The sequence below is a fragment of the Artibeus jamaicensis genome, unplaced genomic scaffold (assembly GCF_021234435.1).
Source record: "Artibeus jamaicensis isolate MK-2021 breed Jamaican fruit bat unplaced genomic scaffold, CSHL_Jam_final contig_332, whole genome shotgun sequence".
NCBI lineage: Eukaryota > Metazoa > Chordata > Mammalia > Chiroptera > Phyllostomidae > Artibeus > Artibeus jamaicensis.
Window position 1 is genome coordinate 39,542,438 of NW_026521788.1, and position 15,992 is coordinate 39,558,429.

General features: G+C 36.3%; 1 protein-coding gene across 1 annotated transcript in view; it reads right to left on the reverse strand.

Moving 5' to 3' along the window:
* Positions 1–15,992, reverse strand: part of PTPN20 (protein tyrosine phosphatase non-receptor type 20) — a 157,650-nt gene that overhangs the window by 81,567 nt on the left and 60,091 nt on the right. The window contains exons 3-4 of the mRNA XM_053663862.1: positions 14,439–14,536; positions 11,827–11,936 (exon numbers count right to left, since the gene is read on the reverse strand). Of these exons, the coding sequence (XP_053519837.1) occupies positions 11,827–11,936; positions 14,439–14,536 (208 nt within the window). The remainder of the gene's footprint in view (positions 1–11,826; positions 11,937–14,438; positions 14,537–15,992) is intronic.

Here is a 15,992-nt window from a genome sequence, read left to right on the forward strand (position 1 = left end):
GTGCCAAGAAATTTGAGAATCTAAGGAAATGGACAAATTTCTAGAAAAATATAATCTTCCAAAACTCAATGAAAAAGAAGCAGAAAATCTAAACACACCAATAACAGCAAATGAAATTGAAGCAGTAATCAAAAAACTCTCATCACACAAAAGACCTGGACCAGATGGGTTCACAGGAGAATTCTGCAAAGCATTTAGAAAGAGCTAACCCCTATTCTTCACAGACTATTCCAAAAAATCCAAAAGGACGGAAAACTCCCAAACCGTTTTATGAAGCCAGCATCATCCTAATTCCAAAACCAGATAGAGACACAACAAAGAAAGAGAACTTCAGGCCAATATCGCTGATGAACGTAGACACTAAAATCCTCAACAAAATATTGGCAAACTGCATCCAACAATACATGAAAAAGATTGTAGAGCATGACCAAGTGGGATTCATCCCAGGGATGCAAGGATGGTTCAATATTCGCAAATCAGCAAATATAATACATTACATAAACAAAAGCAAAGAAAGAAAAATCACATGATCATATCAATAGTTGCAGAAAAAGCTTTTGATAAGGTACAACACCCATTTATGATAAAAACACTCAGCAAAATGGGAATAGAGGGAACATTCCTCAATATAATAAAGACCATATATGAAAGGCCTACAGCCAACACCATACTCAACGTGCAAAAACTAAAAACTTTTCCACTAAGATGAGGAACAAGACAAGGATGTCCACTTTCACCACTCCCTATTCAATATAGTATTGGAAGTTTTAGCCACAGTGATCAGGCAAGAAAAAGAAATAAAAGGCATTCAAATAGGAAAGGAGGAAACAAAACTGTCACTGTTTGCAGATGACATGATAGTGTACATGGAAAATCCTATAGACTCTACCAAAAAACTGCTAAAACTAATTAATGAATTTGGCAAAACAGCAGGTTACAAAGTCAATATCCAGAAATCAAAGGCATTTTTGTATACCAACAATGAAACACCAGAAGCAGAAATCAAGGGAAAAATCCCATTTGATATAGCAAAAACAAAAATAAAATATCTGGGAATAAACCTAATGAAGGAGGTAAAAGACCTGTATGCAGAAAACTACACAACACTGAAGAAAGAAATCAAGGAGACACAAACAAATGGAAATATATACTGTGTTCATGGATTGGAAGAATTAACATCATCAAAATGTCCATATTACCCAAAGCAATTTACAGATTCAGTGCAATACCTATTAAAGTACCAATGGCATATTTCACAGACATAGAACAAACACTTCAAAAATTTATATGGAACCATAAATGACCCGGAATAGCAGCTGCTATTTTGAGAAAGAAGAACAAAGTAGGAGGAATCACAATACCTGATATCAAACTGTATTACAAGGCCACTGTAATCAAAAGAGCCTGGTACTGGCATAAAAACAGGCACATAGACCAATGGAACAGAACAGAGAGCCCAGAAATCAACCCAACTCTCTACAGTCAATTAATATTTGACAAAGGGGGCAGTAACATAAAATGGAGTAAAGATAGCTTCTTTAAAGGGGAGGCTGGGATGGGAAAAATAGACAAAAAACTGTACTTGAAAAATAACTAAATAAAATTTTAAAAAAAAATGGTGTTGGGAGAACTGGACAGCTACATGCAAAAAAATGAAACTTGATCACCGACTTATACCATACACCAACATAAATTCAAGGTGGATAAAAGACTTAAATATAAGCCATGACACCATTAAAAAAATATAGGAGAACATTGGCAGGGAAATCTCAGATATTTCATGCAGCAACATATTTACTGGTATGTCCCCTAGAGCAAGGAATATAAAGAAAAGAATAAACAAATGGGATCTCATCAAATAAAAAGCTTCTGCGTGGCTAAAGAAGACAGTATTAAATTAGCAAGACAATCAAATGTATGGAAAAATATATTTGCCAATGATACCACAGACAAAGGTTTAATCTCCAATATATACAAAGAACTTATATGACTCCACACTAAGAAGACAAGCAGCCCTATTAAAAATGGGCAAAGGACTTGAACAGACACTTCTCCAAGGAGGACATACAGAACACCCAGAGACACATGAAAAGATGCTCAATATCGCTAGCCATCAGAGAGATGCAAATTAAAACCACAATGAGATACCACTTTACATTAATCAGAATGGCTCTCATAAACAAAGCAACAAACAACAAATGTTGGAGAGGTTGTGGGGAAATGGGACCCTACTTCACTGTTGGTGGGATTGCAGACTGGTACAACCATTATGGAAAACAGTATGAAATTTTCTCAGAAAAATAAAAATCAACCTGCCTTTTGACCCAGCAATTCCACTGCTAGGATTATATCCTAAGAACCCTAAACATCAATTTCAAAGAACCTATGCACCACAATGTTCATAGCAGCACAATTTACAATAGCCAAGAGCTGGAAGCAACCTAGGTACCCGTCAGTAAAGGAATGGATCAAAAAAACGGTGGTACATATACACAATGGAATTCTATGCTGCAGAGAGGAAGAAGGAGCTACTACCCTTTGCAACAACATGGATGGAACTGGAAAGCATTATGATGAGTGAAATAGGCCAGGTTTTGAAAGACAAATACCATATGATCTCACCTTTAACAGGAAGCTAAACAACAAAACAAACTAGCAAGCAGAATAAAAACAAAGACACTGAAATAGAGAACAAGGGGACAGTGACCAGAGGGGAGTGGGGAGGGAATTTAAGGGGGAAAAAGGGGAGGGGTTTGGAGGAACAAGTATGAAGGACACAAGGACAAGAACTAAGAGGGATGGAAATGGGAGGGAGGTGGGGAGCATGGGGTGGGGTGGGCTGGGATGGGAGAAACAGAAAGCTGTACTTGAAAAATAACTAAATAAATTTTTTTTTAAAAAGAAGACCTTTTTAAACATTTTAGAAACCCAAAATATTTATGGAGTCTCATAAAGTCTCATAAGCTCTCCTCATAAAGGCCTCATTTCTTAAAGTATGGGGTAGAAAGAGAATTTATAATACATTTGTCAAATAGACAAGGTGTTAAGACTTCCTACATGTGAAGAGGGCCTACAAATTACCCCATATTTTGCCATGTATAATGTGCCTTCATGTATAATGCATACTCAGATTTTTTTGTGCATTATACATGGGATTATTATAGCCATTACTTATACCCATAGTATGTAATCATAAGTCCCACATATAATACACATCCATATTTTTCCCTCAAAAGTTTGGGCAAAAATTGTGCATTATACATGTCACAATATTGTAATAAGAAAAAATAAACAAAGAATGTAAACATGCAAGTGAAAGTCTAATAAACATAAATAAGATATTTGTTCTCACTAGCAATCAGCATCATGTAAATTAGAGTAATAAAGAAGTGCTATTTTTCATCCATCAGATTGGCAAAAGCTAAACAAAGTATTACCTAGGGATGTTAAGAATGTGGGAAATAGGACCCTTTAAAACAGAGCAAGAATAAATTGCTCTAACCTTTTGGAAAGGAGTCTAATATTGCCTACTAAAATATAAAATAAACATATACTTTGGCTTAGCAACCTTCTAACCAAAATAAATGCACCAGTACATAAAAAATATGTATAAAATATGTATCACAGATTAGTAATAAAAACGTCAGAAGTAGAGTGGGTGAATTATAGTATTCCTACATAATGGAATATTAGGTGGCTATTAATGTTAGAATTAACATATATTCATAGCATAGTTTGTTTAAAAACATTATAGAGTAATTTATAGCACAATATTTATTTAAACTGTAAACAAAAAGCCTATGTATTTGTGTTTATAGAGAAACTATTAATATTTGTTATCACTGAGTTAGGAGTTTAGATGATGAAAAAAATCATTTATATTTCACTGTATTGATTTTTATTAATGCAAGCATATATTAAGTTTATAATTTTTTGAATTTGGACTTTTAAAATATTTTATTAAGTATTGAGTATTTACAAAATTAATAGTTAAGTAAAATACCATTAAGGTATAAAATGTTAATATACTACCCAATTTAAAAAAGAACATTAGCGCCCTGGCTGGTGTGGGTCAGTGGATTGAGTGCTGGCCTGTGAACCAAAGGAACACAGTTCAATTTCCAGTCAGGGCACATGCTTTGGTTGCAGGCCAGGTTCCCAGTAGGGGGAGCAGGAAAAGCAACCACACATTGATGTTTCTCTCTCTCTCTCTTCCCTGCTCTCTAAAAATAAAGTCTTTAAAGAAAAAAATAACATTATGATTGCCTCATGTCCTCATGTACCTTCCTCTCCTCCCTCAATGATAATCACTATTCTGGATTATGCCATCATTTCTTTGATTTTGTTTGTTTTGTTTACCACATACACTGTTTTGAATATTCTGAAAATTTATACATATAGAATTATATGTTATTTTAAATCTTGGCTTTTATGCTGAGACATCTAGCTAAGTCTGTTCATTTTCAAATATACCACAACTAATGTACCTATTCTAAGTGTTGAAGGACATGTGATTTTTTATAGTTTATGTCTACTACAAATGAGAACAGTATGAACATTCTTGCATATATGTTCTGGTGCAAAAGAAAAGAATTTCTCTAAGCTAAATAATCAGGAAAGGAAATGCTAGGGGATAGGGTATGTACACATTAAAAATGCTATCATTCTTTATTATGCCCATATTCATGAATATTGACGACCGTCATAAGTTTTTAATGTTTAACTATTGGTCAGTATAATTTGTTATTTCACTGTGGTTTAATTTTCACTTGCCTGCTTTAAAATTAGGTTGAACGCCTTCACATATTTCCTCTTTAGTGAAGTGCCCATTGATGTCAGTTCTGTCTTGGTCAGCTTGAGCTGCCATAACAAATTATCTTAGACTGGGTAGCTTAGACAACAAACATTTCTCATAGTACTGGATATTAAAAGTCTAAGGTCAGGGTGCCAACATGGTTGGGTTCTTAGTGAATAGCCTCTTTCTAGTTTACAAATGGCTGCTTTCTTTCTGCATTCTCACATAGAAAGACCATTCTATCTCCTTCATCTGCTCTTCCCTTGCTATCCCCCCTCCCAACCCTTTTAACACACTCTGGGCCTGTAGTGGGAGTGGCAGCCCTGATGATTTCTGACAGGTTATTGTTTTCTTGCTCTGAAAACAATGCCTGGCTTCCTATTGAGGTGGCTTATTTGGTACCTGACTCACACCCTTATTACTTTCCCTATCAAACTTTCTCTTTTTTTGCAATATAAATAGGCTATAAATTTTCCAAATATTTAAGTTCCAGTTAATTTCTGCTTAACAATTCTATCTTCAATTCATTTCTCTTTTCACATTTTACTATAAATTGCTGGAAGGATGTAAGCTGTTTTGCAATGATGTTTTGTGATGATTCAACAATTTTGTGAGAAATTTCCTCACATGCAGAATGGGCTGGTCCCATATCCACACATGGTGGATAAAAATTTAGGAAGGATATCTCCAGAGCAAAAAGTCCCAGTCTCACACAAGGCTCCCCACCCCAGGGTTCTAGCGCCAGGAAGATAAGTCTCCATAAATTCTGTCTATATAAAAAAAAAAAAAACAGTGGGAATTAAGGCACTAGAAGAAACTTCTGGAGTCCCAAGCAGTTCCCCTTAAAGAACACACACATGGACTAACTCAGATTTACTCCCTCTGAACTCCACCACTGGGGTAGCAGCTTGGAAAGCACCAGTGACATACAGAAAGGAACAAGTGTTCAGCATCAAGGCAAGATCTGTGGAACAACTTTTTCCCACACAGGAAGTTGGGCAGAGGCCATTTTCCCTTTTCTAAGTGCTCTCTCAGCAAAGCCACAGAGCTAGTAGGCAGATGACATATCTAAGACTCCATCAACTTGGCTAACACTGTTTGCCCCATCCTGTAGATCCCCAAGACCTCATCCCACCCAACTTATGGGCCCACTCAAACTGTTAACCATGGCTTTTCCGTATAAATGGCTGGTCTTGGCTCATGCTTCACAACTCCCTGAATCCTATTACACAAGTGACAGCTGTCTTCAGTATCCAGCCCCTGTACCACTTACTAAGTGGCCTCAGGCCCAGCACTAGCAGGAGCCATCCTAGATTCTCAACTTGGATTCACCTTGGAATCTCCAAGCCCAGCACAAGTAGCAGCCATCTCAGATTGTTTTATACCTCAAGCAAGGTGGCCATGGGCAGAACACAAGTGGGGGATGACCTTGGCCCACAACAAACTCCAGAGCCTGCATATCCAGTGGAGCATTACAGACCATGTTGGAGCACCAACACCCTGCCCCTGCACAGCTCATTCTCCATGGAGGGTGGAGGTTGGTGATAAGTGGTCACAGCCAGTCCTTGAAGCTGACTGCCCTGGGCAAATCCCTCCCATTGACCTACCAACAGCAGTCAAGCCTCAACTATAAGAGGAGGGTATACTCAGCTTATACAGAGGATCCATCTCAAGTACCCAGGTTGGGTGATAAGGGAGGCTGTGCCACTGGACTATACAGGACACCTATTACATTAGGCCACACTACCAAGACGGAGAGTAATAGCAGCTATACCTGACTCATTGAAACAAACACAGGAAGGCTGACAAAATGAGGAGAAAAGGAAACATGGCCCAAATGAAAGAACAGATCAAAACTCCAGGAAAAGAACTAAACAAAATGAAGATAGGAAATCTGTCAGATACAGAGTTCAAAACACTGATTATAAAGATGCTTAACCTCATTTGGCCAAGATGGAGGTGTAGGTTAGAATCCCTTTGCTTCCTCATGCAACCAAAAGGAGGATAGCAACCAATCTAAAATCAGTAAACAATCAGAAGCGCCAGAAAATCAAACTGCATTGAACTCCAACAACCAAGGAAATAAAGAAAAAGGCAACCAGAACAACCAGACTGGTAAGAACCTGCAGCAAGGTGGTGGACTACATGGGCCAGGGCCAGCTGAGAAAAACCATGGCAAGGCAGCGTACCACATGAGTGGGGCTGGTTGAAGGTGAAACTGAGCCTCAGAGTTGACTGTGGACTACAACAGTTTCCATGGTGGGAGAAACTCCCAATTCACACAAGGGTTCATTAGAAAGTGGGCTAGAGATGAGCAGCCAAGCTGTATTGTTCCCTCTCTAGCCCACGCCCCACAGGCAGCACTGCAGCACAGAATAGAGGGTTGCCTTGTCCTGGTGAATATCTAAGGCCCTGCCTCCTTCCAACTTAACAGGTGCACCAAGACAAAGAAATATGGCCAAATGAAAGAACAGAGCAAAACTTCAGAAAAAGAGCTAAGTGATAAGGAGATAGCCAACCTATTTGATGAAGAATTTGAATCCTTGGTAATCAAATTGCTCACAGAACTGATTGAGCTTGGTCAAAAAATGAAAAAACAAATGAAAGATACCCAAAATGAAATAAAGCAAAATATTCGGAGAACTGACAATGACAGGAAAAAAAAACAGGACTCAGAGCAATTATTTGGAACAAAAGGGAAAAATAAACATCCGACCACAACAGGATGAAGAAACAAGAATTAAAAAAAGTGAAGAGAAACTTATGAACCTCTGGGACAACCAGACATGTTCCAACATCCGAAGTATAGGGGTGCCAGAAGAGGAATAATAATGGCAAGAATTTAAAAACCTATTTGAAAAAATAATGAAGGAAAGCTTCCCCAATATGGCAAAGAATAGAGACTTCCAGGAAGTCTAGGAAGCCCAGAAAGTCCCAAAGAAATTGAACCCAAAAAAGGAACACATCAAGGCACATCATCATTAAGTTACCCAAGATTAAAGATAAAGAGAGAATCTTCATAGCAGCAAGAGGAAAGGAAAGATGGTCTAATGAGAACTCCTTTGTAGATTCAGCTGAGTTCTCAAAAGAAACTTTGCAGGCAAGAAGGGGCTGGAAAGAAGTATTCCAAGTCATGAAAGGCAAGGACCTATACCCAAGATTACTCTGTCCAGACCAGCTTACATTTAGAATGGAAGGGCAGCTAAAGTGCTTCCCAGATAAGGTCAAGTTAAAAGAGTTCATCATCACCAAGCCCTTATTACATGAAATGTTGAAGGGACTTATCTAAGAAAAAGATAAAAAATATGAACAATAAAGTGACAACAAACTCACAACTATCAACAAATGAACCTATAAGAAAAGACAAACAATTAAAACAAAACTAAGCAAACAACTAGAACAGGAACAGAATCAGAGAACTGGACATCATGTGGAGGGATTTCAGTGGGGAAAGGGAAGAGAAGACTGGGGGGAAAGGTACAGGGAAGACGAAGCATAATTAGTAGGCATGAAATAGATGGGGAGAGATTAAAAATGGTATAGGAAACAGAGAACTTAAAGAGCTTATATGTACAACTCATGAACATCAGCTGAAGGGGGGCAGAATGCTGGAGAGAGGAGGGGGGATAAAATGAGGAAATTGAGAAAACTGTAATAGCATAATCAATAAAAATCTTTTAAAAGTAAAAATTTTAAATTCTCAAAAAAATAAATAAAGATGCTCAAGAAACTTAGTGAGGACCTCAGCAGCATAAAAAAGATTCAGTCAGAAATGAGGGATACACTAATTGAAATAAAGAATAATTTATAGGGAAACAATAGTAGAGCAGATGAAGCTGAGAGTCAAATTGATTTGTAACATAGAGTCAAAAAATAACCAATCAGAACAACAAGGGGAAAAAAGAATCCAAAAAATGTGGACAATGTAGGCATCAGCTGGAAAAACTTTTAGTGGAGCAATACTCACCTCATAGGGGTGCCAGAAAAAGAAGAGAAAGAGTAAGAAATTGGAAATCTATTTGAAAAAAAAATAAAAGAAAACTTCCCTAATTTGGTGATGGATATAGGCATGTAAGTCCAGGAAGAGTCCCAAACAAATGGATGCAAAGAGGCCTACTCCAAGACACATCGCAATTAATATGCCAAGGTTTAAAGATAAAGAGAGAATCTTAAAAGCAGCAACAAAAAAGCAGTTAGTTACCTACGAGGGAGTTATAAGACTGTCAGCTAATTTCTCAAAAGAAACTTTGCAGGCTAGAAGGGATTGGCAAGAAATATTCAGTCATGAAAAGCAGGGACTTTCAGATCCAAGATGGAGAAGTGGAAGCTACACTAACCTCTTCCCAGGACCAATTAGGAATAACAACTAAATTGCAGAGAAATCATCCAGAATAACCAACTGAACACTAGCTGGAGAGAAGCCTTATAACCAGGGACAGACATAAGAAACCACTTCACTACAACAAGACTAGTAGGCAGTGAATAGGAGGTGCAAGAGGGATGGCTGTGCTCCCATTGCAGCAGCTGAAGTTCTGGAGGGATATTTCAGTGGCCTTGGGGTTCCCCTGAGAAATGTAGGTCTAAACTTCAAACTGGGCTCTCCAACCTACAGCACAAGAGCCATAAAGGAATCCAGATAACTTCCAGATGTGAAAAGCAGCAGGGTTTCTCTCTGCCAGGGAGAGATGGCTGGAGATGCAGAGAGCCTCTTAAAAGGCCAATGGCCAAAATTTCATATGCAGCCACTTACCCTGGGCTCTGGCAGAGGGAAGGCAGAGTGGACAAGAGCGCCTGAGGAGAGCCTCTCACTTGAGGAGAGCCTGGCACTGGTGGCTCTGAAGAGAGAACTAAAGGAACAGCTACCAGAATACCTATGCTGAATCATTCCCCATACTGCAAAATCCATCTTTCTCCAGAAAAACACTCCTCTCGTAGTGGCATCAGCCTGAGGGGAAACAATAGCCCTGCACATAGGAATTACCCTGCTGTGGTGCTTAAGCCTAGTTTCTGATTACAGCTTCTGATTAGATAGCAACTGGTCAGTTTAATGATTGATTAGTTTAATAACTAAAGCAAAAAATACAAAGAAGCAGCCAAAATGGGAAAGAAACAAACCCCAAATGAAAGAACAAGAGACTTCTCCAGAAGAACTAGATGAAATGGAGGCAAACAATTTATCAGACAGAGAATTTAGAGTAATAATTATATGGATACTCAACAGCATAAAAAGAAACATAGAAAACATAAAAAAAGACCAGTCAGATATAAAGAATGCAATATCTGAAATAAATAATACACTGGAAGGAATAAACAGTAGGTTAGATGAAGTAGAGGATTGAATCAGTGTTTTGAAAGACAAGGTAGAAAAAAAAAACCACCCAGGCAGAGCAGCAAAAAGAAAAAAATAATTGTAAAAAGTAAGGAGAGCTTGAGAAATATTTTGGAAAATATGAAGCATAACAACATCTGGGCTATGGGAATACCAGAATGAGAAGAGAGCAAGCAAGTGATTGAGGACCTACTTAAAGAAACTATGACTGGTCCCTGGCTGGTGTGGCTCAGTGGATTGAATGCTAGCCTGCGAACCAAAGGGTTGCCAGTTCAATTCCCAGTCGGGGCACATGCCTGGGTTTCAGTCCAGGTTCCCAGTTGGGGGGTGATCAAGAGATAACCATACATTGATGTTTCTCTCCCTCTCTTTCTTCTTCCCTTTCCCTCCCTCTAAAAACAAATAAATAAAATATTCTTTTAAAAAAAATTATGACGGAAAACTTCCCTAATCTGGTGAAGAAAAAAGACACACAAGTCCAGAATATGCAGTGAGTCCAAAAGAAGTTGGACCCAAAGAGACCTACATTGAGACACATCATAATTAAAATGACAAAGCTTAAAGACAAGGAGGGAATCCTGAAAGGAGCAAAAGAATAGCATGTAGTTACCTACAAGGGAGCACCAATTAGACTGACATCTGATTACACACCAGAAACATTTCAGGACAGAAGGGAGTAGCATGAAATACTCAAGGTGACAAAAAGCAAGGAGCTACAACAAGGCTACTTTGCCCAGCAAAGCTATTATGTAAACTCAAAGAGAAATAAGGAGCTTCCCAGACAATAAAAAGCTAAATGAGTTTGTTAACATCAAACCAGTACTGCAACAAATATTAAAGGGCTTGCTTTAAGAAGAAGAAAAAGAGAAAGAAAACAAAGCCTCATAGAACTATATGCTAAAAGGGTGAATTTTACCATATGTAAATTATATTTCAATATTTGAGAAGTATTTTCTTATAAACTACTTTTGTGTGAGACTTGTGCTTTAATAATTGCATAGTGTGATAATATCTTAATAATATTTGACATTTTAAAATTAAAAAGGCATTAAAGAAGATGTTCTGGCACTTGATGGGAGGTTGAAATGGGTGATCTCTAAAATACTCTAAAACACTATAGTTTTTGAGGTATGCACGTGACTCCCTCCAATCTCATCCACAAAATTTTTATGTACGTACCTATATGAATATAAGCATTTATGGATATATTTATGTTTCTGTTATATGCAAATGTAAATATATATGCACAGAAAATAGTTGGAGTATTCTTCAGTATTATGATTTATTATATCATACATACTTGTGTTTCCTTTTTCCCCACAATATGTGATTATGTGTAATCCAAAAAATATTATTTTACTTAAAAAATACATACTGTGCAACAAATTACAATTAGGTAAATGAGGGAGGTCATTTCAATTCTACACAAATCTATAATCTTTAGCTTAAGAAAACAAAGTAGCTCACGTTTATATATCACATTTGATATATTAAAATATTTAAAGAATAGAAATTTGCCCATTTGAATGTAGAATGTGCAGCATTTTCTTCAGTTTTAAAAGAAAAACCTAGAAAACCCTGTTTTCCCTCATTTTAGAGTTTTCCTAGCTCTTTCCTGCATTATAATAGAAATTTCTTTGTGCATACATCTGAAACATAGCCTCTTGAAGAATTTGCTATTAGAAATAGGATGAAGTCATACCATGTGGATGAGGAGAAACAGTCTGGGATGGCCCTGCAAGCGCATCCTCACTCCTCCACTTGTCTCTTAGGAGGGATCCACTGGCTGTCCACACACTATGTTCACTCTCACTAGAAAATAAATTTGTATAAGTATTCATATCAAAGAACATGAATATTAAAAGAAACCTGATAATCCACAGTAATTATTAAATTGACATTAACCTCTATTTCAATTCAGTCACACACTTCCATTATCTGCACCTGGAACTGACCCACATCCAAAGAGATAATTCTAAAATCCTAGTATCTGATCACCAACTCCACTTCCTCCTTCTTTTACCTGGCTTGCAAACTAGCTACCTTGGATCTATTCACCTTCTTCTTCTTTTATCTAGGCTGTGGGAAAACAGTACTAGGGTTACTGAGCTTTCTTGTATTAGCAGAGAGCCATTTGGAAAACATTGGTGTATCTCTGTTCTGTTTCCTATACCATTCCTTCACTACAGCTAATTCTGAACTACCACCCTCATGTAATCCAGACCTTAATGCTCTCTATAGTAAAAATACAACCCCTTCTAGAAAACGCAGCCCAAAAAACAAGAGCTCTTTCAACTTACTTTTAAAACGTATATCCATATGCATCAACATTCTTCATTATTCCTTACTTCCTGTTCAGAATTAATCCTTCCACATTCTCAACTACCATGAATGCTGTCTCCTCTGAGACATTTTTCTAAAATTCCTTTATATATAATCACTCCCTATCGACATATTCTTCCATATTATAAAGATACTCAATCCTCTCTCATTTTAAAAATAGGAAACCCTTTAAACTTTCTATCACCATCTAACTATTTTCTCTATTTCTAATGATTTTTCAAATACTAATCCACACTCAGTTGTTTTCTTTCCAGTTTCTCACCACTCAGGTTACTCACTTGTGCAATCTGCTTGGATTTTGTTGCACTTTCATCTATAACTCCACCTAAAAAAAAAACTCTTACTTTGACTTCTGGGTCTAATCTTTAATGTCCAGAGAAAATTGTCCCTAAAATACAAATGTTATTATATCTGTGCACCAACTTCAGGATAAACCAAGGCTCCTACTGGACACATAAGTTTAGGATTTTGGCAATGTGGTCTTTGCCTACTTCAATTGCCTACATCATCATCTCTACATGCACTTCAAGCTTTAACCTTAACAAAATAAAGGCTTTTTTCTTTCATTTCTGTGGATAATTTCAGATTACTTCTCTTTCTCCTTCTTCATTTCCTGCCAGCTACATTCTAGCTTGCTATCAAAAATCCTCCATATAGGTAGATAGGTAGATAGATAATAGATGATAGATAGATAGATGATGATAGATAGATAGATAGATAGATAGATAGATAGATAGATAGATGATAGATAGACAGATAGATGATAGATAAAACAAGGGCTGTTTCTATACTTTATTTTCATTTTAACAGATAGAAAAAAACATATACTCCTCAAGTTCACACATATCAAGTTCCTTCACACTTTGACTTATGCCATATTTTTGGCTGCATCTCTCATCTTCTGAAGCTTTGACATTCCAATTCACACATACCCTACAATTCTTGACACATAACATTTCCCCACCATTAATAAGATATTTTCACAACTCATTACTTTTGCTCAAACTTCTGCCCCACGATTGAAATTTTCTTCCCTCTCTTTTCACCTGCTAGATTTTTATTTATTTATGACCCTAAATCCAACCAAAATATATTTTCTCCAAGGAAATGATAAATAATGCCCCTCTTCCATATTTCTCTGTCTTCCGTACTCAAAAGTCCTTGGACTTTAACTCTATAATAGTTACTATATTGCATTTAAATTTGTCTTTTTCATATTTTCTCCTAATTAAACTGTAAACTAAAGAGCAAGAACTATGCAGTGTTTTGCATTTGTAAGTAGTGCTCAATATATAATTAGTATCTGCTAATTATTATATACTATTAGCATATAGTTTATTCATTTACTGCACTTCTGAAAGTTGTACATACAAGATTTATACTATGCACATTATTGTCAGTACTATCGCAGTCTATAGGTAATATAACTTAGAAACATCTAAGGAAATATGATTAAATAAAATGTTTCCTTATTTGATATGCTTTTGCATATAACACCTAAATGTGAACATTTCATGAGCAGGAAATCTATTTCTTTGGTTTTTCTGATGGAAATTAACTTTGTTCCTGGTTCTTTAATTTTTTTCATACAAAGTCCCAGGAATTCACCATGCTAGCAGTCCTTTTTTTTCTAGCACATTATTTTCTTTCTAAAAACAGGCATAATAAAGTCTCACTGCATACTGAGCTTCACCTGACCTCAGGTACAGTGGCTCATCATTTACAAAGGCTTGGGAACTATGGAATTACTGAGATGACAGGGAAATTAAATTCTTTAAATAATACCTGTTTCTTGTGTTAATGCCATATTTATGAGATCAGAAATACATCCTACTTCTAGCCAAATCAAGTTGTACTTAACACTAAGAGCTATACTTTGAAAAAGATATATCAAACATTTGTCTTCACTTAGAGGGCTAGCTAGCTATTAAAATGACTAAATTGAAAACTAAATAAGCATACTAGTTATACCTTTTTGTAGGATCTTTAAAAAAATTTTCAGAGTCACTATGTTGGAGATCCTGAAGAGAGAATTTTACCTTTTCTGAGTTAACTTCATTTGCAGAAACCTACAGGCATAAGAATAGAACATTATGGCTAAGATTTCATGAACATATAAATTAAAAGTATGATTTCTATAGCTTCTCAAAAAACAACAAATAAAAGTTGACAGTTTTAAAAACACAGGAGTGTAAAGTCAGCATAGGGAATACAGTTAATAATATTGTAATAATTATGCATGGTGTCAGATGAATACTAGATTTAAGAGGGTGATTACTTTATAAGGCATGTAAATATCTAATCATTATGTTGTACACTTGAAACTAATAAAATACTATATGTCAATTATAATTTAATTTTTAATATTAAAAAACAATAAGTTCTTCAATAACAATGAAAACCATAATCATAATGTGACTTTTACTCCTAGAAAGTCACTTGAAATGTGCATCCCCCTATTAAACATTTTCTAATCTGTCATAATAGACTATAGTACTATTTATAAACAAGTAATTTTTATTGAATCACACAAGTTATTTTCCAAAAGATGATTTTAAAAAATAAGTTTTATTTTTGTTAGAAAAAAGATTATGACTTCAACCCAGAAATTCTTGTAATGAGTGTTGAGTTTATTGTAAATAGAACATTCCCACTGAATCCATAAATTGCTCTGGGTAGTATGAACACTTTGATGATGTTAATTTTTCCAATCCATGAACACAGTATACATTTCCATTTGTGTGTTCCTTGATTTCTTTCTTCAGTGTTGTGTAGTTTTCTGAATGCAGGTCTTTTACCTGTTTGGTTAGGTTTATTCCTAGGTATTTTATTTTTCTTTTTGCTATATCAAATGGGATTTTTTTCTTGATTTCTGCTTCTGCTGTTTCATTGTTGGTATACAAAAATGCCTTTGATTTCTGGATATTGACTTTGTATCCCACTGTTTTGCCAAGCTCATTTATTAAGTTGAACAATTTTGGGCAGAGACTATAGAATTTTCCATGTACACTATCATGTCATCTGCAAACAATGACAGTTTTGTTTCCTCCTTTAAGATTTGGATGCCTTTATTTCATTTTCTTGTCTGATTGCTGTTGCTAAAACTTCCAATACTATATTGAATAGGCGTGGTGAAAGTGGACAACTTTGTCCTGTTCCTGATATTAGTGGAAAAGATTTTACTTTTTGCCCATTGAGTATGATGTTGGCTGTAGGTTTCTCATATATGGCTTTTATTATTTTGAAGCATTATGCTAAGCAAAATAAGCCGGGTAGTCAAAGACAAATACCATATGATCTCACCTTTAATAGGAACCTAAACAACAAAACAAACAAACAGGCAAAATATAACCAAAGACACTGAAATAGAGAACAGACTGACAGTGTCCAGAGGGGAGAGAGGAGGGAATTTCAGGGGAAAAGAGGAAGGGTTTACAGGAACAAGGATAAAGGACACATGCACAAAAACTAGGAAGGCATAGAAATGGGAGGGAGGTGTTGGGGACTAGGGGAGTGGGCTGGGAT